Source organism: Populus trichocarpa, chromosome 1, assembly GCF_000002775.5.
Source record: "Populus trichocarpa isolate Nisqually-1 chromosome 1, P.trichocarpa_v4.1, whole genome shotgun sequence".
NCBI classification, from domain to species: Eukaryota; Viridiplantae; Streptophyta; class Magnoliopsida; order Malpighiales; family Salicaceae; genus Populus; species Populus trichocarpa.
Window position 1 is genome coordinate 47,010,269 of NC_037285.2, and position 27,098 is coordinate 47,037,366.

A 27,098-nucleotide genomic window follows, 5' to 3' on the forward strand; every position below is an offset into this window, starting at 1 on the left:
CGAACTCCTTAGATTGGGTGCTCGATATTGATTAGGAGCTCCCAACGGTTGAGACATTACGGGTCGCCTGCAAGTTCTCGGCCATAGTATTGGAGAGCCCGTACACCCGATTTTTATCGAGTCCACCAGACAATCCTACCTTCATCCACAAATCCAGATCGAAATTCGGATGGGACGAAGAATCGTCCCCATATATCTCCCTCAACCGGCTATTATAGGTCTCTTGAAAATGAAAATAGAAATCATCATATTCAATTCAAGAAAAATAATAACTTACGAAATAAAATGGTTGAACGAACATACCACGAAGTGTTGAACGCGGTTGTCAACGAACTGTTGCACCCCTTTTTGGTGGTTTTCACTCTGTACGTGCGTCTCTACAAACAGCTCCATTGGACTCGGCTCACGTCCAAGAGACGTAGCCTATAAGAAGAAAAATTAATTAAGTAACAACAAATTTATTAACGATATATTTCATTTAAATTAATCTTACCATCCGTTTCGCATGTGTAGCAAACGGAACGAAGCTATCGGTGTGCGTGGTCACCGAACCATGAATTTGCCGGTTCCGATTGTCAGCACCAGACTGTGAGCGTCGTGTGAATTGTTCAAACATCACGTGCTCAATATATTGCAGCCATATATCCCCCGGGATGTATTGCGGTTTGAAATCCCTCCAAACCACCACGCATTCCAACCTTGTAGACCGTTATTTTCTGGCGTATTTTTTTGCTTTTTTTTGTTCCCTCCAAACCGCCACGTCATTCCAACCTTGTAGACCGTTATTTTCTCGCGTATTTTTTTGCTTTTTTTGGTGCTTCATACTAAAAATCACACAACCTACTTCTATAGTGACAAATTAGATTTTAAAACATAATTTTTTTTAAAAAAATATTGTATTGTTTTCGATGTTACCTAGTTGCCACGTGATTTTCGTACACCCTCCTCGCAACATTGTCATGCGCACTATCCCACTTGAATTTGTGTTGTGTATAAATAATTTATTTAAAATAAAAATAATAATTTATTTATAATTATAATAATAATTTATTAAAGATAAGCTGGAAATTAGAAATTAACACCAATTTGAAATCTTCGAAATCATGCATCGATATAAGGTCTCCATTCAGGATGTCTGGAAACCTGACTCCATTGAAATAATAGAATCTCCATCGACGATTTAAACACCAATGATATTAATCGGGCGACCTCAAAGTTTCTGACCCTGAAAATAAATTAAAAAAATAAAAATTTGATTAGTTGTTCATAAATTATGTTATAATTAAAAAAAAACTAAAACCAAAAAAAACTTAGAAATTGTAGATTTGAATGTTAACTAACCAAGGAAACTGGTCTTGCTCAATTTGGAAATGTAGAACTCCAGTTATGGGTTACCAACTGAGACTGAGTCGTGATTGATTATGTAGGGCAGTAGGACTAATTAGTAAATGAACAATTTTGACTATCTTGGAGGCAAAACTGGGTTCTCCTCCCTCAAAGAACTAGTAGCCTCGTGTCTTAACTTTCTAACGAGATCAATCTCCGTTAAAATGGAGTTTTAGAACTTTAGATATAGTTAAAAATCTGATGAGTGTTCAGACAGTAACAGTTGGAAATTGGACAGTAACAGATCAAAGTCAAACAGTAATAGTTCAAAGTCAGACAGTAACGGTTGGAAAAGTCAAACAGTAACAGTTCAAAGTCAGACAGTAACCGTTGGAAATTGGACAGTAACAGTTTAAAGTTAGACAGTAACAGTTGGAAATTAGACAGTAACAGTTGGAAATTAGACAGTAACAATAGACTTTCATGTGAATACTATAAATAAAAATATAAAAGAATTGAGTCATACGAACACTTATATATTGAGATATTAACTCTGAAAATATACATGATATATGTATGTATGTTATTATGAGGAAATGAACATGCATAGAAAGTAACATATGAGTAATGGATGAATATGAATTCTCTATAATATCGGCTTGAAAGAATCATAACAAAAAAAAAGAAAACTTCCTTGTGATTCAGGAGGAGCAACCAGGATTGGATCTTCTGTTAGGGGAGGTCGTGAGACAGGCGAAGCAGGTGCGTGATTTTCCCTCCTATTTACACTTATACAATTTAGAATCCTTCTGGTGAATGCAATTATAATAAATATCGTGTTCAATATAAATAAATCCTAGTGTATTTACAAGATTAGCTTCGGCTAATGGCATCCGTGATAGGATTGCCAGGAAAATTTACATGATTAGCTTCGGCTAATGGCATCCGTGATAGGATTGCCGGGAAAATGATTCACACGATTAGCTTCAGCTAATGGCATTCGTGATAGGATTGCCGAGATATGATTGATATGATTAGCTTCGGCTAATGGCATCCGTGATAGGACTGCCGGGAAATGATTTACACAATTAGCTTCGGCTAATGGCATCCGTGATAGGATTGCCGGGAAATGAATTACAGGATTAAACCTTACAAGGTCACCCAGTTTATGCAAGTAAATAAGATTATTCAATTAAGAATATACAAATGAGTGTTAATTGGGTTTAAAAGATTTACAAGCAAAATATAAGTTCTTTGTTAGAATTCTCATGGATTTGATAAAAAGTTAATACTTCATTCGTATTCATTACATGAGCATACATATATTCTTTATCGACATAATGGTATGTTTATTTAGGTAACAGGTCCATCAAACATTCAGGAAGATCATTAGTTAGGACTCAACTTTGTGAAGCTTATGTAAATATTTAACTTAAAACAAAAGGGAATTAACGTGTTTATGTAGTATACTTTTGTGCAAACCTTGATGTATTTATAAAGGTTTAGCTTAGCATGTAGTATTTTTAGTTATCTAGTAATTAACCATCTTGAAATATTTAAGAACACTTCTTATATTGTAAATACTTTCTTTGCATGTTAGTATTCCTTTTCCTTTAAATTTTATGATATGATGTGTTGGACTATGTTCATATTGAACTTACTTATAGGATATATATATATATTGTGTGGATTGTATGAGGTGTGGAATTATGAGGTTTGATATAAGGTCCGGAATTAAGGGACTTTGTGATGATGGGTTGATTGAGTAAACTGATAGTAGTCGATAACTTGGGATGTCCTAACTGCAAACGAAACTCTGCCGATTTTTGGAAAAAAAAAAATTACCCTCAAATAAAGAGGATATGTTGGAATCTTTTAACATTGATCGAGTCATACAGTCGGACTATTACAGAGGAGGTCATTGCAGACCCCCCTATTTGTTTGGATTTTCCGGCGGCGACATGTTAACCCACTCGCCGCTAGTGGCGTGGCGCGTGGAGGAGACGCGCCGCCACTGTTCCAGCGCCCAGAAACCTTCCGCCACTGTTCCGGCGGATCTTAGAGGATGTTCCCAGCAATTCCTGGAGTTTTGGGGTTTTATTGTGTAATTTTTGAATTGTATTTGATTTATTATGAGTTTTGTTTTTTTTACATGTAAAAGATGGTGTATGAGAAAATCATAATAAAAAGAGATGTGTGTGTGTGTTTGTATTTTTATTTATGTTATTGAATTGTAAAAATAAAAAAGATTAAAAGAATTAAGTGTTTAATTTGATTATAGTTAAATATCTCAAGGACAAATAAAATCATGTTATATTTTCCATGAAAGTGTAAGAACATGTTTCTACACATATTCGAGGATTTAATAACTGATTTATTAAAACCTTAGAATTTAATGAGTATTTTAAATTTTCAAATCACATCAAATCGCAAAGCAACTTACCTCAGGTAGGGTGCGCTAGGGGTGCTAATACCTTCCCTAGCCACAATCAGTCCCTTACCCTAGAATTTCTGACAACGACTAGTAAATCTGGGTTTCCTAGTAACCTTCAATGAAATACTAGGTGGCGACTCCAAAGAACCAATCAAGCAAACATAACGAAAAATCGTCGAATCGTCGCGCGGGGGACGTGCGACAATCCTAACACCATTAGTGAAACCTTTTCTCCTTGACATAATAAACTTAGCTAAACATAATGAAGAAGAGAAACATAAATAAACAAGAGAAGAACATGATTATATAAGTATAGTAAAGGAAATGAAAGGTATAAACAAGATATTAATGAAAGCAAAACTTAAGCATTTCAAAAATATAAAGAAAGAGAGCAAGAACATGATCTTGATCTTGATTTGAAAACTAAGATGCCTAAATACATGGCAAATGCCTCCTTTTACAGGCCAAAATTTAGAATTATTGATTTGATAACTAATTGTTAAGTGGGTGGCCACCTCTTGACTTTGTGACAATTCTTATCTTCTTGTCTGCCAAAAACGTTATTGCTAACATCAGAATTTGAATAAATAGTCTTCATGAAAGTTTTGGGAAATTGTCTTATTTTTCCAACAAAATAAAATTGAGGTCATTTAGACTTCTAGAACTCGAGATATGGGCTGAACACTGAATAGTGTCTAGGCTGCAGGACAGATTCAGACTTCTCTTTTGATGCTAAGATTTGGACTTCCAAACGGCAGAATAGAGTCTTGGACTCCGCATGAATGTTTTAGGCCTATGTCTTAGCTTTCTAGCCATATAAACCAAACTGAAATCCAAGATCTACAGCTCCAGATATGACCTAATGACTGAATAGTGTTCCAGTTTGAATTAAATCACCATCTCTTTTCTAAGCTTAGCCTTTTCTTTATCCTTTCACTTTCAATAGTTAATCACATCAATCAATCATTTGAATTGTGAGATATGTCTGCATTTAAATGAGCATTTACCATAAATTAAAGCTATCTTATAGTATTAGATATGTTATTATAAAACATGCTCTAGTTAAGGAGTTATTGATACTTCAAGTGCAAAATGATGATATAAAACCTTGATAAAAATGCAGTTTTAAGTACTAATCACTCCATGAGTCGAATAGAATGGTCAAATAAGGAAAGCCGTAAAAAGGTGAGATTGGATTTGAGCCTTAGTTTGTAAAAACTTGTGTCTTTTGGTTTTATTAATAGCATGTTATTTTGTTTTGTTATTTCTTATATTTGTTTAAGTGTGTTTCAGGTTTGTCATTGTTCTTTATTTCAAGTGATGTCTTCTATATTTTATCTTTTTACCTTAGGATATTAAGGACAATGTCTCGTTTTGGTTGAGAAGAGATGGTAGTAGTTGATATTAAAAAAAAATTAACTATGTTTTCTATTTCATAAACCATTTGCAAACCTGTTGTTACTAGGATGACAGAGTAAAGAAGTTCTTTTGTTAAAGTGACTATTGAGACGCATCTTAGTAAACATTCTTAATAAGGTCTATCAGAATACTTCTTGAAATATTCAGGTTTACAAACTCTCGCATTGTTGTCACTTGATTCTGCTCATATACTCGTTTACAAGTATTTTTAAACCTTGATTTTTACACACACACTTTAACATTTGATTGTAGGTTGCATATTTGATTATTACATTATTTATGTTCTTTTGTTAAAGGTAACAACTAAGGGAAAGAGATAGTATATAATTTGCAAAAAACAAAAAACCAAAAAAAAACCAAAAAACTAAAAACTAAAAGAAATTAATTATATTGATGATAATAAAAACGTAGATAAGTTTGGTTTCGTAGCCTCCCTAACCTAAGCAATTAAGCCCGAAGGGGTGTTTTAACACCTAATACCCTAAAGTCAACTGACTTGGGAGCTATTAGCCCAATGCTTGTTACATGGGTTAAGGAGAAAAGCTTAAGAGAATCAAACATTGCACTATCTATGTATCAGTATCTACAACCCGAGTTACTAAGCTCGTAGGGGTGTCTCAACACCTAATGCCCTAAGACCAACTGGTCTGGGAGTCATTAGTTGAAAGCTCGTTACATAGGTTAAAGATGCATTGTATTTTAAGTTATCTATATATATATATATATATATATATATATATATATATATTAAAAAAAAGAGAAAAAAAAAAGATAATAATCCCAACCCAAGGAAGTTAACCTTAGAAAAACATTAGAACAAAATTGTGTTTTCATCCAAGCAAAGCCCCATAACTATGTGTTGATATATTGAGCACAAAAGGAAGGTTTATCAATATCTTGTTTAAGAAGTATGGAGTAGATATATAAATTTAATAAGAGTTTGTTTATTTAGATAGATTAATGGAAGTTGAATGATGAATGCCTTGCTTTGTGGAACTTGCAAATTGTTTTTCTATTTTAACACTTTGATTACTAGGGACTAGTAATAAGCTAGTTGGGGGGTGTGATTAGTACTTAAAAGTGCATTTTTATCAAGGTTTTATATCATCATTTTGCACTTGAAGTATCAATAACTCCTTAACTAAAACATGTTTTATAATAACAAGTCTAATAATATAAGATACCTTGAATTTATGGTAAATGTTCATCTTAAATGCAGGCCTATCACATAAATAAAAAGATTGATTGATGAGTTTAACTACTGAAATTGAGAAGACAAAGAGAGAGCTAAGCTTAGAAAAGAGATACTGATTCAATTCAAACTGGAATACTGTTCAGTCATTGGGTCATATCTAGAGCTGTAGATCTTGGATTTCAGTTTGGTTTATATGGCTAAAAAGCTAAGACATAGGCCTAAAACATTTAAGAAGAGTCCAAAACTCAATTTTGCCGTTTGAAAGTCCAAATCTTAGCATCAAAAGAGAAGTCTGAATCTGTCCTGTAGCCTACACATTGTTCAGTGTTCAGCCATATCTCGAGTTCTAGAAGTCAAAATACACCGATTTATTTTTTCTTGGAAAGCTAGGACAATTTTCTAGAACTTTCATGAAGACTATCTGTTCAAATTCTGATGTTAGCAATGACGTTTTGTTCAGACAAGAAGATAAGAATGTAAATGTAATTAGAATATTTTGCAATAAAATAAATTATAATTAAATCTTTGAATAAATTCATTAATCAACGTTAATGTTACTGAAACAACATTAAATTAATCACTGAACAAGTTGATTAATTCAAACAACACGCATTCAATCAATATAATGGTCTTGAAGATAAGTGATTAATGAACGTTAAACAATTCAACAAGTTGAGATTAGAAACAAGTTGATTCAAACAGCACGCATTCAATCACCATATCATGGTGTGTATCTTGGACAAGCGGAAAGCACTTGTCCCCGTTTTGTCTTTTAAAAACCCTAATGCTCCTACTTTCGGTGGAGTTTAGCTTCTTTTTTTTTTACTTAACCTTTCTTATTAATATCACATGCAAAGTTTTTAAAACAACATTATTGTACACATAAGGTGAAAATGACAGGGAATTGACCTCTCCTCACTATTATTTTCCTGCTTTCGTAAAGTTTTTTATAGCTCTATATTCTATCTCGTGCTGAGAGTGTTTCCAAAAGCACTGAAACGTGTGGTGCTAAACGACAAGGCAGAATAAGGTTAAAGGGATCTATTTTAAAATTTTACTCTTAAGGTGTACAGTGGAAATCGACTCTCCCTTGTTAATTTCTAAATTAACCATCTGAAGAGGTTTTTTTCTTCTTGTATATTATTGTTTTAATAAAAACAATATAAAAGAAGAAAAGGATAAAAGTAAAACCAGAGAAAGATTAAGAATACCAAGAGAGTGTGGGATTGGTAATGCAATATAAGATTTTTTTAAAAAAAAATTATTTTTTTGTTAAAAATATATTTAAATAATTTTTTTAATATTTTACATCATATATTAGAATGATAAAAAAAAAAACACCATGTAAACTATTATCATTATATTTGTTTATCATTATCTTTATATTGTATTATGCATGCTATCTTAATTATGTCATCAAATTGCATTTTTTTTATGGGAATTGCTGCTCTAACTCGGAAGTTAGAATCCATGTAAACTATTTTGTTTTAATACTTCTCCTCTTTTCAACATAAAGTCGTTCTTTTATAAATATATTCATTAGATTGATGATATGCTATCTTTTCTTTTTATTGGTTTTGAGAAAGAAAAAAAAAAGTATTTCTATCCTTTTATGGAAAAGCACAGAGATCTAAGAACTATTGTGTAAATAACTGTTAGGGTAAGTGTGAATTTTAACACATGGCATGGATAGCTATTGATGAGGGGAGAAAGGGATTACAAGTCTGGTTTGGATATAAATTATACAAAATCTGACCATAGTTTCCATTGCCATCTCTGTTGAATATTCTTGGCACAAACAGCTCATTTCAAACCAGTTGTCCCTGTTTTGTATTTTAAAAACTCTAATTAAATATTAAATTAACACACAAAAAAAAAAAAAACTAAATGAGAAGGGTTTTTTTTATTATACCCTTCCTCACAAACACAACCTTCAACTCTACTATAGTTGATGTGATGGGTCAATTATTTCTAACTACGGCATAACATTATACTTCATGTTTTAATATTATATTAGTAATAACAACTCCTTTTAATTTATTAGTTCAGATATATATTTACTTTGTTTTATAAAATATAAATAGTATATTTTCATGTCTCAATTAAAAAAAACATTAATTATTGGACTTCATAATTTATTTTGGTGTGTTTTTCATAAAGTTATTGTGGTCTTAAACAAACATCTCGATATTTGTTTGAGCGTTAATTTTTTAATCATATCATTAAATAAAAATATTTTTTAAAACAATTACTAAATTTAGTGAAGTCTATAACTCGAATCACGAATTTAACGGGTTAAAATTATTGTTGGAAAAGCTAATATTAAAATTATTATTTTAGTATTATCATCAAATAATTTTTTTATATTTTAAAAAATTTATTTAACTCGGCGGAGTATAGTTAAATGGAATGGTATAATTTAGATCTTGAGACACTAACGTCAGCTGAACTACTTCTAGTTTGGATCTTGAGACACTAACGTTAGCTAAACTTATTTCCAGTTTGAGAGTATGGTTGTGGTTGCTTTTTAAAGTGTTTTTCATGTTGAAATGCATCAAAATGATATTTTTTTTATTTTTAAAAAATTAGTTTTAAGATCGGTGCATCAAAACGATCCAAAACATAAAAAATATATTAATTTTTAACCAAAAAACAATTTAAATTTTTTAAAAACACGAATTGATCCACGTTTCCAAACTCTCTGGATTGATATGCTTTAAATGAGCAATTAAAATATCAAAGGATTTCCGGGACACTCCCAAGACGTTTAATGGTATATTTAATGTTTGTCCCTATTGAGATTACGACAAGACCAAATAGAAAAGTACTAGTTACATGCCCCGCGCGATGTTGCGGGTCAATTATTTTTTGCATTTCAAAAAAAGTTAAGATCTAAAAGTGTTAGATTTTTTTGCAAAGTTATACCCAAGAGTCTTAGGTTTGGTTGCAACGCCTGATCCAAGAGTAATATTTATAAAAGTGTTAGGTTTTTTTGCAAAGTTATACCTAAGAGTCTTAGGTTTGGTTGCAACGTCTGACCCAAGAGTAATATTTATAATTTTAATAATAACATTAAACTTGCATGACCCAAATTTAAGTGGGTTTGACTGCAATACCAGACCCAATAGCATTGGACGTGGGTCTGGCTGCAAAGTCGTGTCATAAAAGTGTGATAATTAAATAGATTAGTTAAAAAGAAAAAAAACAACAGGAAGAAAAAAACTAATGAAGAAAAAGAAAAAATATATGAATTAATTGGGTTAACCCTTCAAACCAGGTTAACCCGTCATACCTTGAATTCGCATCGTGAAAGTTTGATAATTAAAAAGGAAAAAAAAATTAATGGGTTAACCAAGAATTAACTCGGCTAACTCGTCAAACCAGGTTAACCCGTCAAACTCAGAATCCGTGTCATGAAAGTTTGATAACTAAATAGAAAAAAAAAATTAACATTAACAATTTAAATTAAACAAAAAAATTAATTAAAAAAAAAAGCATTAGCCTTTTCACTGTGGACTGCATTGTCCAGTCCACAGTCAAAGGCATAAAAACAACAAAAAAAGAAAAAGAAAAACTAAAGGCATCAGCCGATAACTACTTAGAAAAAAATTTAATATTAATAAACTAAATTAATTAAATAAAATTAATTAAAAATAAAAAAGAAAAGAAAAAAACTCTAAAAACAAAAAAAAAACTAAATAGAAAGAAATTTAACATTAACAACTAAACTAAACGAAAAAAATAATTAAAAAGAAAAAAAAAAGCAAAAAAAAATATTCCAGGTTAACTCGTCAAACCAGGTTAACCCGTTAAACCCAGGATTTGTGTCATGAATGTCTGGTAACTAAATAAAAAAAAAAAGTGAACATTAACAAACTGAACTAAACGAAAAAAATTAATTAAAAAGAAAAAAATAAAAAAGAAATGTTGGTTAACTCGTCAAACCATGTTACCCCTTAAACCCAGGATCTGTGTCATGAAAGTCTGATAACTAAATAAAAAAAATTATGAAAATAAAAAAACAAAAAACAATTGACGGGTCAACCCAGAATTAACTGGGTTCGCCCGTGAAACCAGGTTAACCCGTGAAACTCGGGATATGTGTCATGAAAGTGCAAAAAAAAAAATTCTAGGTTAACTTATCAAATCAGGTTAACCCGTTAAATTCAGAAAACGTGTCATGAAAGTCTGATAACTAAATAAAAAAAATTTAACATTAATAAACTAAATTAAACAAAAAATTTTGTTAGAAGAAAAAAAACAAAGAAAGAAGCTAAAAAATAATCCCAAAAGGCATAAAAAAACAGCTAAAAAAACAATTTAAAAAAAAAACCTAAAGCATCAGTGTTTTAGTGTGGACTGCATTGTGCTGTCCACGGTAAAACACTGATTCGTTTTAGTATATGTTACAATTTATAAAATATTTTAGTTTTTAAGTTTGATTTTATTCCTTTTTATTTTCGGTTGGGATCATATTAAACCAATCAAATTTTGTTTTTCAAATTTTTCATATTAAAATTATCTAATAAACTCAAAATAAATCAAACTATCAAAAGATGAGCTTACTTTCTCTTTTTTTCTTGTCTCGCACTTGTCTCTGTTTTCTCTTTTAAAAACCTTTGTTATTTAATATCACATGCAAGGTTTTTAAAACGAACATTATTGTACACATAAGGTGAAAATGACAGGGAATTGACCTCTCCTCACTATTATTTTCCTGCTTTCGTAAAGTTTTTTATAGCTCTATATTCTATCTCGTGCTGAGAGTGTTTCCAAAAGCACTGAAACGTGTGGTGCTAAACGACAAGGCAGAATAAGGTTAAAGGGATCTATTTTAAAATTTTACTCTTAAGGTGTACAGTGGAAATCGACTCTCCCTTGTTAATTTCTAAATTAACCATCTGAAGAGGTTTTTTTCTTCTTGTATATTATTGTTTTAATAAAAACAATATAAAAGAAGAAAAGGATAAAAGTAAAACCAGAGAAAGATTAAGAATACCAAGAGAGTGTGGGATTGGTAATGCAATATAAGATTTTTTAAAAAAAAAATTATTTTTTTGTTAAAAATATATTTAAATAATTTTGCAAACTAACTTCATCAAGTTTTAAAAAGAAAAGGCAAAGAAAAACCAGCGAATTGACCATATCAAATAAAGTCGCGTACGAGAGAACCTTTATTATTAATATCACATGCAAAGTTTTTAAAACAACATTATTGTACTCTTAAGGTGAAAATGACAGGGAATTGACCTCTCCTCACTATTATTTTCCTGCTTTCGTAAAGTTTTTTTTAGCTCTATATTCTATCTCGTGCTGGGAGTGTTTCCAAAAGCACTGAAATGTGTGGTGCTAAAAGACAAGGCAGAATAAGGTTAAAGGGACCTATTTAAAAATTTTACTCTTAAGGTGTACAGTGGAAATCGACTCTCCCTTGTTAATTTCTAAAATTAACCATCTGAAGAGGTTTTTTTCTTCTTGTATATTATTGTTTTAATAAAAATAATACAAAAGAAGAAACGGATAAAAGTAAAACCAGAGAAAGATTAAGAATACCAAGAGAGTGTGGGATTGGTAATGTAATATAAGATGTTTTTTAAAATTATTTTTTTGTTTAAGAATATATTTAAATAGTTTTTTTAATATTTTACATCATATATTAGAATCATAAAAAAAAATCACTATGTAAACTATTATCATTATATTTGTTTATCATTATTTTTATATTATATTATGCGCGTGCTATCTTAATTATGTCATCAAATTGCATTTTTTTTTATGAGAATTGCTGCTCTGACTCGTAAGTTAGAATCCATGTAAACTATTTTGTTTTAACACTTCTCCTCTTTTCAACATAAAGTCCTTTTTATAAATATATTCATTAGATTTGCCATCTCTGTTGAATATTCTTGGCACAAACAGCTCATAGCTAAGGGAAGCTCGGATTTCAAACCAGTTTCCATCCCATTTTATAGACCGAATTCTTACAATATCTTCTTCATCGATCGATAAACCGATTCTGGAGGACCACAATATGATGGTGTATCTTAGAGCACCACATCAAAAGATAAGAAATTCCTCGAAGATCACCATAATATCATGGTGTGTATCTTAGACAAGCGAAAAGCACTTGTCCCCGTTTTGCCTTTTAAACCTTCAAAGATTTGTGTCCAGGGGGGCATCAAGTTTTAAAAAGAAAAGGCAAAGAAAAACTGGCCCGACCACCATTTCAAAAGATAAGCTTACTTTCTTTCTTTTTCCCATCTCTCACTTGTCCTTGTTTTGTATTTTAAAAACTCTAATTAAATATTAAATTAACCAAAAAAAACTAAATGAGAAGGGTTTTTTTAATTATACCCTTCCTCACAAAACACAACCTTCAACTCTAGTACTATAGTTGATGTGGTGGGTCAATTATTTCTAACCAAGGCATAACATTATCAAAATAAATTAATAAACCGTGAGGTGGTGAGGTGATTTTATGATGGCACCATTCACTATGAATCCTCTTACATTTTATTATGAACGGTAGTAGTGATTTTTTTCTTTTAATGCTCAAACATTTTTTTTCTTCTTAATTTTATTATTTTGTGGTCAAATTGATGGCCAATTGTTTTTGATTTGTTATGAAAGGGTAAGATTAAAAGATAGGGGACCAAAGAGAAAAGAACAAAAAAAATAGGTGGCAGTTTCAAAATTAACATAAAAAGTTCACTTTGTTTGAATTAACATAAAATAGGTGGCAGCTATATCTGCTGACTAGTTATTCATGGTGAAGTGATAATCTCTTCTTTTGTTCTACTGAAATTCTTGATGTTTAGGCTGGGAATAAATTTAGCTCCTCTTGTTTACCTAGAAAACTGAGGGAAAGTAGCTGAAATAATTTGAAACCATTTAAGATTTTTGTCAGTTTAGTTTATTCGTTCACTTTCCTGTAGTTTCTGAGATAGTACCAAACACATTGTTATGTGTTGAATAAATAATTAACCACCGATTAAAGCAGAAGGAACATTTGTGTTTGAATCCTGAGAAAATTGAGTCGGAAAATAAAGGGAAATTTTTGCATTTTATGAAGTTTTTTTTCTTAGTTATGATGATTTATTTTTTTGGAGGCCCCTAAAAGTGGAATAATGGTCCCAAAATTTACAATGTTTTCCTGCAATCAAACAGTGCTTTGGAAGATAATTGTTAGAAGATAAAATAATTTGTTTTTTTATTAATGTAAATCTGCTTTTCTCTATATCACAATACTTTTAACGAAGTTTTTTGTTTTTTTGTTTAAGCCTTTTTTTTTTTAATATTTCAATCTCTAATATTCTTTTGTACTTTCTTTCTATGGGATTTATCTTTCTTTTTTAAATAATAAGGATTGCCTCAAAGTTTTTTTTTTCTGTCTTTGTTAAATTTTGCTTCTTTAAAAGGGATTTTTTTTAATTAAATTAATTTTTTTGATTTCATTCTCTTGCATTTAATTTGAGGCAATACCTGAAAGAATTTTGTTTCTCTAATTAATTTTTTTAAAAAAATTATATTCTTTGTTTTTTTATTTTTTTCTATAGAGTTATCCTGATATTATATCTTGGGTCATAGATTCAATAGGTTTACCAAGGTTGATTTAAGTTTTTTTTTTAATTTCTTTTTAATATTTTTTTATCTCAAGTCAATGACTAAAATCTTAAATTTCAAAAAATTGCATTGTCAATAGTGTTTTTTTTTACTTGGTTTTTTTTAATCTATATTTTTTTTTTTAATTTCAAACTTCAACATTTAGTTTATTGAAGACTGGGCTTCATAATTTATTATTGCTTGCTTTATATATTGTTAGCTCAATCTCTTTACACTATAAACTAAAAGAGGTGATAGATTTACTATTCACCACCTCACAAGACACAATTCATTTCAATAGTTTTTTTTTAAAAAAATCTATATTTCTTTATTCCTTGATTTCATACTTCAACATTTAGTTTATTATAGACTAGGCTTAATAATTTATCATGGTTTGTCTTAGTCTCATAACTCGTATTACGGGTTTAATTGGTTAACTCAGTTTTTTTGTCTTTTTTAATTGCTATTTTTTCAATTTCACCATTCAACATTGGATTGATTATGAATTAGACTTCATTATTTATTTTGGTTTACTTTTTATGAGGTTATCTTGGTTTTATGACTTAGGTTACGTGTTTTGTGAGTTAAGCCGTGTAGACTTGGGTCGTTTTATTGTATAATGTTTTTAGATTGATTTTTTTTTATTTCAACCTTTAACAATAAATTTATTGAAAATTGAGTTTCATAATTTATTTTGATTAACTTTCTACAGAATTATCATAATTTCATGACCTTGGTCGCGGGTTTGGCAGGTTAACTTAGGTTGACTCAAGCTATTTTTTGTTTACTTTTTATGAGGTTATCTGAGTTTCATTACCCAGATCATAGGTTTGACGAATTAACCTGAGTTGAATATGATCCTTTTTTTTAATTTTATCCTTCAACATTGAGTTTGCTTATCCCGGGTCACGAGTTAACTCAGCTTTGTTTTGTCCATTTTTTAGTTGGTTTTTTTTTTTCTCAATTTCATCCTTCAATATTTGGTTGGTTTGAAATTAGACTTCATATTTTATCTTATTTTATTTCTTTCTATGAGATTATTCTAGTCTCATTACTTGGGTCACGGGTTTGCTAAGTTAACTTGGGTTGTCGCAGGTCTTTTTTTTTTTATCTTTTTTTAATTAATATTTTTTTTCAATTTCATCCTTCAATATTTGATTAATTAGGGATTAAGTTTCATAATTTGTTTTGATTGCTTTTTATGGGGTTATATTAGTCATATAACCCGGGTTGCAGTTTTGACAAGTGAACCCTAGGTGACTCGAGTTCTTTGTTTTTTTTTCTCTTTTTTAATTGTTTTTTTTTTCAATTTCATCTTTCAATATTGGTTTAATTGGGAATTGGGTTTCATATTTGGTTTTTTTTTCAATTTTGTTTTTATTAGAAAGCACACTTAACAAATAATAATTTAGTCTTGATAAAACTAATGAATCATTCCATAGTTTCAATAACAATATGTTTAATTCTTATATTTTTAGTTATATATAGTTTAGTACTATCAATTTCAAGTTCTTTCCCATGTATTTTTTCTTCTTCCTTCTTGAAAAATAGAAAAGGAAAAGAGAAGCAGGCAGTTGGGGAAATTTCATTAGGAAGGAAGGTATTTTATATATATAGTAAATTGAGGGTGGTTAACACTAGTTAATGGGATGTTTCATTATTTATGATACTACAAGGACTAGATAATTAATTTTAATAAATTACAGCGCTAATTAGTTATAATTAAATCTTCATTGACAAATAGGATTTTATTATTTGTTTTTTGAAGGAGAATATGTACATGCAACAATCTTTACTGTTCCTTCATTTAGGAATATAGAATTCAAATATGGTTTTAAGAGTATATATTTATAGGGTACAAATCTGTTTGTATAAGCAATATTTTCATAAATTTATCAATTCTGCAGCTGGAAAAAAGAAATAGACTCAATATTCCACCTGAGAAAACCGATAAAATGAAAGAAAAGAGAATTCTTTCTTTATCCATTAGACCACAAAAATTTACATATAACACAATTTTAGTTAGAGCACTACAACTCAACTGTTATATTATCTTAATTAACAAAAAATTCCATCATATAATAAGCTATAGACTTAGCTGGGTTTTAAAAAACTCCTCTTTTACGTTTCTATGTTTTCATGAACATTGAAAAAGGAGCCATGGTTGACTTTCTATCTGTTTCTTTCTTTTCTTGGAGGAGAAAGAGAGGATTGCGCTACTTGTTTCTTTTCATTTTCTTGAAAACCAAATAGAAAGTTCTTGGTTGATTTCTAGCCAATAGTCTTTTTTCTCTTATTAACTCGGTTTCTTTGGGTGCTGATCGACTAGTTATTTTTGTGAAGTAATAATCTATTCTTTTATTCTACTTAAATTCTTGATGTTTTTGGCAGGGAATAAATTTAGCTACTCTTATTTACCAAGAAAATTGAGGGAAAGTAAAAAAAATAATTTAAAACCATTTAAGATTTTTGTCAGATTAGTTTAGTCTTTCCTGAAGTTTTTAAGGTCAAGGGAGTAGCCAATCAAAAAGGAAGGATTGCAATGAAAAATTCGGTACAGCTCTTTCATTTCGCACTTGAGAGACAATCTATTGGTTGTAATGAGGAGATATGGTTGAACAAGTGGCTACGATCTATTGGCTCATCGGACTACCTTATCTCCAAGTCACAGATCCTTTCTCTTAATTGGTTTTTTTTTTAATTTGAAACTGTAATTTGTTTCAAAGCTACAAATACCTGGATTTTTTTCTTCCTTTTCTTTCTTATTTTCTTTCTTTCTTTTCTTTCCATGGAGAAAGAGGATTGTGCTACTTTTATTTTCTTCATTTTCAAAGCTACAAATCATGTTTGAGAGAAAGAAACAAGGTTTGTAATAAAATTACGTAGACTTACATTTATTATATACTAAGGAAAAAAAATATATTTTTGTCTAATTTGCTTTTTCCTGTTGAACAAGGAGGCAGATCATAATTTCCCAAACTATAGATTGAAAAAAAAAAAAAAAAACAGACGAAAAGTATAGGAGATTTTTTTTTATTATACCTAAAAGTTATTAAGGAAAGAATAAAAATTCAACAATAGTGTACCAAAGTATAAAATAAAAAGAAATCCAATAATCAATCTTAAATTTGTTAAAAAATGTTATGTTTAGTTCACGTATTTTTTTTTATTCTACAGTTCCTTTAGTTTTTACAATTTTAATTTTAGTTCAAAATTTTATTTTTTTAACATTTTAAATCCTTGAGTTTAAAAAATAAGAGAGAAAGTCGTTTGAAAACAATGAAAAAAAAGGTGAAGTTTGTGAATAAGAACTTTTTCAAAATAAAACTCATCGTTTTTTGTATCAACGAGTTTTATTATACGAGAGAAGCTTGATAGTGGTAGTTTATTTCTATAAACAAGCCTGAAAAATATATTGAGTTTCATTTAGATTTTTTTATTTGGTTTTTTTTTTATTTTTTGAATGATTTTGGGATTTTATTTTTAATATATAAAATCCCATTATTTCCTTGCTTTCGTCAGGACCGCTGAAATAAGGTAAAGTTTTTTTTAGCAAGAACATGATTTTATGGCCTCAATCAGAGAGGTAATGTGTGGTGCTAAAAGACAAGGCAGAATAAGGTGTATAGTGGAAATAGACTCTCCCTAGTCCCTAGTTAATTTCTATATTTCCATCAAACCTATTTTAGGGTTTGAACTTGAACCATCTGAAGAGGTTTTTTTTTCTTGTATATTATTGCTTTAATAAAGATAACAAAAAAGAAAAGAAAAGGATAAAAGTAAAACCAGAGAAAGATTAAGAATGCCAAATGAGTGTGGGATTGATATTGTAATATAAGATGTTTTTTTAAAAATATTAATTTAAAATAAATAAATAAATAAATAAAATTTAATTTTTTAAAAAAATACTTGTAAAATATCTAAGTAATCATTCAAATTATTTTATTTTCTTAAAAGAAAAAAAAAGTCGCGTACGAGAGAACCTTTGTTATTAATATCACGTGCAAACTTCTTAAAACATTATTGAAATCATTATATATTGACCATTATATTATTGTCCTCGTGAAAATGACATCTTCTCACCATTATTAGAAGAACAGGAGAGTGTTTTGAAAAGCGGGGACAGAGTGAGAAACAAGAACATGATTTTAAGGCACGTGGTCAGTTATTGATATATTAAAATCATAAAAAAAATATTAATTTAATATATTTTCAAACAAAACTCATTCAAATTCAATTAAAAAAACATTAGAAAAAAAAAATGTAAGGAGGAGATAAGGTTGAACAAGTGACGATAATCTATTGAATTCTCGGATTACCTTATTTTCATGTCACAGGTCCTTTCTCTTAATTGTTTTCTAAATTTGAAACTGTAATTTGTAATTGTAATATGCGAGGGTAATCACAGCAACTCAAGAGAAAAACAACACCCTATTAAATCAAATTAAAAAAAAAAAACAATTTGAAACATCGAAGGGTGAAATAGAAAAAATAAAAGGACTGAAATGAAATAAAACCTTGGTGGATGCTATCAATAGCCTTGTTCTTTTAGCTTTCTGTATGATGTAATGGGCAGGTCTTATTACTTGAGTGTGTGATGCAAGAGATAGTCATTGCAGATTTTAGTTGCCTAAGTTTGATCCTTTGTGGAGTTCCTTGTAAGTCTCTTTTTTTTTCTCTCCTTATTCATAATTTTCGAGAAAAAAAAACATTTACCGATCATAGCTTTAGATTAATGTGTTATTGGAAGCAAAGAGGAGCTAGTATCATGCGTGCAGGTGTCAAAGTGATCTTCATCAGCCTTCCATTCCTTTCTCTCTTTGCTAGGTGAGTACTTGTACATATTATTCTTTTATTTGTTTGTCATTATCTTTATATTATGCTTTTTATCTTAATTATGTCATAAATTTGCATTTTTGTGGGAATTGCTGCTTTAAACTCTTAAGTGTAAACTATTTTGTTTCAATGTATTCTTTAGATCGGTGGTATGCTATCTTTCACTAATGAAATTCTGTTTATTGGTTTTGAGAAGGAAAAAAAAAAGTATTTCTATCTTTGTTTTATGGAAAAAGCACATAGATCTATGAAATAGATATATATTAAAAAAAAGGATAGATTAGATATTCCCATTACTCATGGCATAGATAGAGATAGTCATTACAGATTTTAGTTGCCTAAGATTGATCCTTTGTTGAGTTCGTTCCTTGCAAGTCTTTTTTTCTCCTCATGCAGACTATCTTAATTATGTCATCAAATTGCATTTTTTTTATGGGAATTGCTGCTCTAACTCGCAAGTTAGAATCCATGTATACTATTTTGTTTTAATACTTCTCCTCTTTTCAACATAAAGTCCTTCTTTTATAAATATATTCATTAGATTGATGATATGCTATCTTTTCTTTTTATTTGTTTTGAGAAAGAAAAAAAAAAGTATTTCTATCTTTTTTATGGAAAAGCACAGAGATCTAAGAACTATTGTGTAAATAATTGTTAGGGTAAGTGTGAATTTTAACACGTGGCATGGATAGCTATTGATGAGGGGACAAAGGGATTACAATGATCTATGAACTATTGTGTAAATAATTGTTATGTTAGGACAAGGAATTAAATGTTTATCGTTCTGCTTATACCTTGCCTTGTTGCTCTTGAAGCTGGCTTCCATACAGAGCTAAAGGCCTTCTCCTTTTGTTCCTCTCGCTATATTTTATTATTGAGCAGTCAGTACCAGTGCTTTCCGCATATATTTTCACAAATTAAGGTAATAAAATTACTATTCTTATTCTCTCAATGCCTATTTTACTTGTAATGACTCACTCTCACGTTCTGTATCCTTATTTCTTTGTTTTTCAGACCGGTGGAAAATGGCTATCGAAAGTGTTGGTGGATCCGTTGTATCCAAGATAGCAGAGCTCTTGGTGGAACCAGCAATAAGGCAGTTCCGTTACATGTTCTGTTTCAACAATTTTGTTCAAGAATTCAATGAACACAAGAAGAACCTGGCTTTGACACTAGATCGTCTACAAAATGATGTCCGAGATGCTGAAAGGAATGCTGAAGAAATTTACAAATATGTCAGTAAATGGCTGGAAGATGCAAACAACGAAATTGAAGGTGTGAATCCTTTGGAAAATGAAATAGAAAAAAATGGCAAATGCTTCACTTGGTGTCCAAATTGGACGCGACAATTCAAGTTAAGCAAGGCACTGGCAAAGAAAACGGAGACTTTGAGAAAACTTGAAGAAAATGGCAGAAAGTTTCCAAAAGTGTCCTACAAACCACCTCTTCAAGGCATAGAATTTCTTCCATCAGAGGAAGTCACGCCTTCAGAATCGTCAAAAGCAGCTTTCGAACAGATTATGAAAGCTCTCAAAGATGACAATGTCAATATGATCGGACTGTACGGCATGGGAGGGGTGGGTAAAACCACTCTAGTGAAAGAAGTAGGAAGGAGAGCCAAAGAGTCGCAGCTGTTTGATGAAGTTGTGATGGCTACACTGTCCCAGAATCCAAAGGTCACAGGCATCCAGGATCAAATGGCAGATAGTTTAGGTCTGAAATTTGACGAGAACAGTGAAGGAGGGAGAGCAGGTCGGTTATGGCAGAGACTGCAGGGAAAGAAGATGCTTATAGTCCTGGATGATGTTTGGAAAGATATTGACTTCCAAGAGATAGGGATCCCATTTGGTGATGATCACAGGGGTTGTAAAATTCTTCTAACAACACGTCTTCAAGACATATGTTCTTATATGGAGTGCCAGCCACAAGTGTTCTTAAATATCTTAACAGAAAATGAAGCATGGGCTTTATTCAAAATCCATGCAGGTTTACGTGATGAGGACTCTGACTTGAACAGAGTGGCAAAGGACGTTGCGAGAGAATGCCAAGGCTTGCCTATAGCACTTGTGGCAGTGGGAAAGGCTCTAAAAGATAAATCTGAACATGAGTGGGAAGTAGCATCTGAAGAGCTCAAAAAATCTCAATCTCGGCACGTGGAAAATTTTGATGACCGAAGAAATGCATATGCATGTCTTAAATTGAGCTATGATTATTTGAAGCACGAGAAAACCAAGTTATGTTTCTTGCTATGCTGTTTATTTCCAGAAGATTACAACATTCCAATCGAGGAGTTGACGAGATGTGCAGTTGGCTACGGGTATCAAGATGTGAAGTCCATTGAAGGTGCAAGGAAACGAGTTTATATGGAAATCGAAAACCTCAAAGCTTGTTGTATGCTGTTAGGAACTGAAACTGAAGAATATGTGAAAATGCATGACTTGGTTCGTGATGTTGCTATTCAGATAGCATCATCAGAAAAATACGGATTCATGGTAGAGGCTGGCTTTGGGTTGAAGGAGTGGCCAATGAGGAATAAAAGCTTTGAAGGTTGTAAAGTAATCTCGTTAATGGGCAATAAACTAACAGATCTTCCTGAAGGATTGGTGTGTCCACAGCTCAAAGTTCTATTATTAGAACTGGATCGTGGTTTGAATGTTCCAGAGAGGTTTTTTGAAGGGATGAAAGCAATAGAAGTTTTGTCTCTAAAAGGAGGGTGTTTGTCATTGCAATCACTTCAATTCTCAACGAACCTTCAGTCGTTGCTGTTGAGATGGTGTGAATGCAAGGACCTCATTTGGTTGAGAAAGCTGCAAAGACTTGAGATTCTTGGTTTCATTTGGTGCGGCTCCGTTGAAGAATTACCTAATGAAATTGGGGAGCTCAAGGAGTTAAGGTTGTTGGATGTGACAGGTTGTGGATTGCTAAGAAGGATTCCTGTGAATTTGATTGGAAGGTTGAAGAAGTTAGAAGAGCTGTTGATCGGGGCTACGAGCTTCAACAGATGGGATGTTGTTGGATGTGACAGCGCAGAAGGAATGAATGCAAGCCTAACAGAACTAAGTTCGCTGTCTCATTTAGCTGTATTATCATTGAAGATACCGAAGGTTGAATGCATTCCCAGAGATTTTGTTTTTCCCAGGTTGCTCAAATATGATATAGTGTTAGGGGATGGGTATTCGGAAGGAGTATACCCAACAAAATTATATTTGGGTAATATCAGCACCGCATCCTTAAATGCAAAGACATTTGAGCAATTGTTTCCTACTGTGTCTCTAATTGATTTTAGAAACATTGAGGGTTTAGAAAATATAGTAGAGTCGCAAAAGGACTTCTTTCAAAGATTAGAACATGTAGAAGTGACAGGATGTGGGGATATTCGCACTCTGTTTCCAGCAAAATGGCGGCAAGCTTTGAAAAAACTAAGGAGCGTGGAAATTAAAAGATGCGATTCATTGGAAGAAGTATTTGAATTGGATGAGGAGAAAGAGCTGCTGTCATCTTTAACAACGTTACGGTTGTCAGATTTACCTGAGCTCAAATGTATATGGAAGGGGCCCACCAGACATGTCAGCCTCCACAGTCTTGTTCATCTGAAGTTGTTGTGTCTTGACAAACTGACATTTATATTCACACCGTCCCTTGCTCAAAGTCTTATTCATATGGAAACACTTGAGATAGGATTTTGCCGTGGATTGAAGCGTCTTATCAGAGAGAAGGATGACGAAGGGGAAATAATTCCAGAGTCTCTTGGCTTCCCAAAATTAAAAAAACTCTATATATTTGTTTGTGATAAACTGGAATATGTTTTCCCTGTCTCCGTGTCTCCAAGTCTTCAGAACCTGGAAGAGATGAAGATTGTTTTTGCTGACAATTTAAAGCAAGTATTTTACAGTGGAGAAGGAGATGACATCATCGTCAAGTCTAAAATTAAAGATGGCATCATCGACTTCCCTCAGCTAAGAAAATTGTCTCTTTCAAAGTGCAGCTTTTTTGGTCCAAAGGATTTTGCTGCCCAATTGCCTTCTTTGCAAGAGTTAACCATTTATGGCCACGAAGAAGGGGGTAATTTGTTGGCACAGCTTCGAGTACGTCCATTCTATTTCTCCATTTTTTTTTCTTTTTCTAATTGAAATTGTCAACTTCAATACATTGTGATAATTTGTTCTATCTTCCTCCAAATTTCTAAAACTAAAGTAATTGATAAGTTCTTTAACCATCCACTGAATTTAATTGATGATTTAAATTGGCTTAGGAAGTTCTTTAATTTTTTTGAGTTAAAGTATAATTTTTCGTGATTGCTTTTAATTTAACTAATATAAAGTAATAGTTTGTATTCAGATTATCATAAATATGAAAAAATATGATTTTATATTCCCATGACCCGGTGCCTTGTCTATCTATATTTTCTTAAAAAATATGAAAATTTTTTTTACTAATCTGTAAAATTCAAAATATTTTCTTTTATATTTTTATTTTTGGACAATGTCATAATTTTTTTTTATTATAAATCGAATATAATTTTTTTTTTTTTAGTTAATAAGTATAATTTTTTCATGATTGCTTTTAATTTAACTAATATAAAATAATAGTTTATATTTAGATTATCATAAATATGAAAAAAAAAATATCATTTTATATTCCCATGACCTGTTGCCCTGTCTATTTATATCTTCTTGTTGATAATTGGTTGATCTATTTAACAAAATTATATAATAGTTCCAAAGTGCACAAAAATTACTAGGAATTATATCTAACAAATTGGTACCTTTTGATGCAGGGGTTTACAAGTTTGGAAACATTAACTTTGTCCTACGTGCTTGTGCCTGACTTGAGGTGTATATGGAAGGACCTCATGCCGAGCCATTTGACTTCTTTGACGGTGTATAGCTGTAAGAGACTGACACGTGTATTCACACATAGCATGATTGCTAGTCTTGTTCAACTGCAAGTTCTAGAGATATCAAATTGTGAGGAATTGGAGCAAATCATTGCTAAGGATAATGATGATGAAAATGATCAGATATTGTCAGGAAGTGATCTCCAATCTTCATGCTTCCCTAATCTGTGGCGACTTGAGATCAGAGGATGCAACAAGTTGAAGAGTCTCTTCCCAGTAGCCATGGCTTCAGGTCTCAAAAAGCTCCGAATACTTAGAGTAAGAAAATCCTCTCAATTATTGGGAGTATTTGGACAGGATGATCATGCTTCACCTGCCAATATTGAGAAGGAGATGGTGCTCCCTGATCTGCAGGAGTTGTTGCTTGTACAATTACCAAGTATTTCCTCCTTTAGTCTCGGATGTTCTAATTTCTTGTTCCCTCATTTGAAGAAGTTGGAGGTGGATGGATGCCCGAAGCTGACCACAAAATCTGCTACTACATCAAATGACTCAATGAGTGCTCAATCAAAGGTACTCCTGATTTGACTTGATTTCTTGCCTCTCGTTTAGTTTTAAAAGTGCACAATAATTACTAGGAATTACATCTAACAAATCGGTACCCTTGTTTTCTTTTGATGCAGGCGTTTATGAATTTGAAAGAAATATCTATTGGAAACTTGGAAGGAGTACAAGATTTAATGCAAGTTGGACGTTTGGTAACTAATAGAAGAGGTGGGCATGAACTTTCACTCGTGAGTTTGGAAACATTATGCTTGAACTTATTGCCAGACTTGAGGTGTATATGGAAGGGTCTCGTTCCGAGCAATTTGACTACTTTGAAGGTGAAAGAGTGCAAGAGACTGACACATGTATTCACAGACAGCATGATTGCTAGTCTAATTCAACTTCAAGTTCTAGAGATATCAAATTGTGAGGAATTGGAGCAAATCATTGCTAAGGATAATGATGATGAAAATGATCAGATATTGTCAGGAAGTGATCTCCAATCTTCATGCTTCCCTAATCTGTGGCGACTTGAGATCAGAGGATGCAACAAGTTGAAGAGTCTCTTCCCAGTAGCCATGGCTTCAGGTCTCAAAAAGCTCCGAATACTTAGAGTAAGAAAATCCTCTCAATTATTGGGAGTATTTGGACAGGATGATCATGCTTCACCTGCCAATATTGAGAAGGAGATGGTGCTCCCTGATCTGCAGGAGTTGTTGCTTGTACAATTACCAAGTATTTCCTCCTTAAGTCTCGGATGTTCTAATTTCTTGTTCCCTCATTTGAAGAAGTTGGAGGTGGATGGATGCCCGAAGCTGACCACAAAATCTGCTACTACATCAAATGACTCAATGATTGCTCAATCAAAGGTACTCCTGATTTGACTTGATTTCTTGCCTCTCGTTTAGTTTTAAAAGTGCACAATAATTACTAGGAATTACATCTAACAAATCGGTACCCTTGTTTTCTTTTGATGCAGGCGTTTATGAATTTGAAAGAAATATCTATTGGAAACTTGGAAGGAGTACAAGATTTAATGCAAGTTGGACGTTTGGTAACTAATAGAAGAGGTGGGCATGAACTTTCACTCGTGAGTTTGAAAACATTATGCTTGAACTTATTGCCAGACTTGAGGTGTATTTGGAAGGGTCTCGTGCCGAGCAATTTGACTACTTTGAAGGTGAAAAAGTGTGACAGACTGATACATGTATTCACAATCAACATCATTGCTAGTCTAGTCCAACTTCAAGTTCTAAAGATATCAAATTGTGAGGAATTGGAGCAAATCATTGCTAAGGATAATGACGATGAAAATGATCAGATATTGTCAGGAAGTGATCTCCAATCTTCATGCTTCCCTAATCTGTGGCGACTTGAGATCAGAGGATGCAACAAGTTGAAGAGTCTCTTCCCAGTAGCCATGGCTTCAGGTCTCAAAAAGCTCCGAATACTTAGAGTAAGAAAATCCTCTCAATTATTGGGAGTATTTGGACAGGATGATCATGCTTCACCTGTCAATGTTGAGAAGGAGATGGTGCTCCCTGATCTGCAGGAGTTGTTGCTTGTACAATTACCAAGCATTGTCTACTTCAGTCATGGATGTTATGATTTCATATTCCCTCGTTTGTGGAGGTTGGAGGTGCGTCAATGTCCAAAGCTAACCACAATATTTGGTACTACAGCAAATGGTTCAATGAGTGCTCAATCAGAGGTGCTGTATATTTGACATGATTTCTTGCCTCTCTTTCAGTGTTTTTATTTCTTGTTTCCCTCACTAATAAGACTTACAAGTTAGAATGTGTATGCCATGCTTGAATTGGTTTTGCAGGTATCTCAAGTAGCTGAGGGTTCCAGCACTGGTTGCTCCGTGCCAACCAGCACTGCTAGAAGTTGGACCCGAAGAAATGGGTGGAAAGAGGAAAAAGAGGAAGAGGATGGAGTCAGATGATTAGTTTGGCATTGGAATTTGAAAAACATGGTAGTAATTCATTCTTGCAGGTAAAATGGCTGCAACTATTTATCTTCTATCCTTGTTTAAATGGTTGGATTAAATCAACAAATACGAGATGCCTGGATGATCTTTGTTCTTGATGTTTGCATTAGGTTGGTTGGTTACCTATGTGATGATCAACTCGACATTGGTGGGAAGTAATTCCAGCTGTTTCATTAGCTACAACAATTTGTCTTATTTCATGTGTTTGTTGTGTGAACTTCCAGAAATAAGGGTAATGTTATGTGTTTAGTAATTTATTGTACGAACCTTCAAAAACGAAAGGCATAATGTTTACTCATTTGTGTGCTTATTGTTTAATGTGTGGATTCTTATTCTCCTCATTTTGATGTTCTATTTCTATTACGGATTCTTTATGTGGTAAGATTATATAAAATAATAAATCAAAAAGCATCAATGAAAAATAAATCACCTCATGGTGATTAACCTCCTAAGGGACAAAGTTAGCACAATGGTGAACTACATGGAAGATTATTCAAGGGCTTCATCCTTGTGGTGAACTACATGATAAATCGGCTATAAATTACAAAATCAAAATAACCTCAGCCAACATTGATTACTCCAAATTAATTTTAAAATTCGATTTATTTGACTTAATAAAAAATATTAATCTGAATTGCTTCCTATAAAAAATATGTGAGCAGAGTATTTCATGAAACCTAATAAAAATAAGATTCTTCTTCAATTTTTTATTTATCATCATTTGTAAATCTTGATAGAAAAAATGAGGAATGTATTTCTCATGCCTCCAAACCTCATCACTCCTATATTTGTTTATTATATTCTAAAATACTAAATAAGCACAACCTAATTTTTAAATCTGAATTTCTTAAAAGCATTTAATTATCACAACATAGGAATAAAAGTTTTTAAAAAAACACTGAACAGGCCT

The 27,098-nt window shown here is 31.8% G+C and overlaps 1 protein-coding gene across 15 annotated transcripts in view; it reads left to right on the forward strand.

Annotated features, from left to right (window-relative positions):
- The window catches only part of LOC18095798 (disease resistance protein At4g27190), a 183,710-nt gene extending 157,181 nt beyond the window's left edge, over positions 1 to 26,529 (forward strand). For 4 of the 15 annotated variants that reach the window (XM_052447112.1, XM_052449012.1, XM_052447264.1 and 1 more), the window contains 5 exons: positions 23,590 to 24,222; positions 24,333 to 25,064; positions 25,175 to 25,906; positions 26,024 to 26,193; positions 26,299 to 26,529. In XM_052447112.1, the coding sequence (XP_052303072.1) occupies positions 23,590 to 24,222; positions 24,333 to 25,064; positions 25,175 to 25,906; positions 26,024 to 26,143 (2,217 nt within the window). In that variant the 3' untranslated portion in view covers positions 26,144 to 26,193; positions 26,299 to 26,529. Of the gene's footprint in view, positions 1 to 18,405; positions 18,804 to 19,627; positions 19,735 to 19,826; positions 22,898 to 23,589; positions 24,223 to 24,332; positions 25,065 to 25,174; positions 25,907 to 26,023; positions 26,194 to 26,298 lie in introns of those variants that run through there. The other 11 variants (XM_052447920.1, XM_052448469.1, XM_052448097.1 and 8 more) reach the window with 11 other exon arrangements.
- Positions 26,530 to 27,098: the final 569 nt, after the last annotated feature.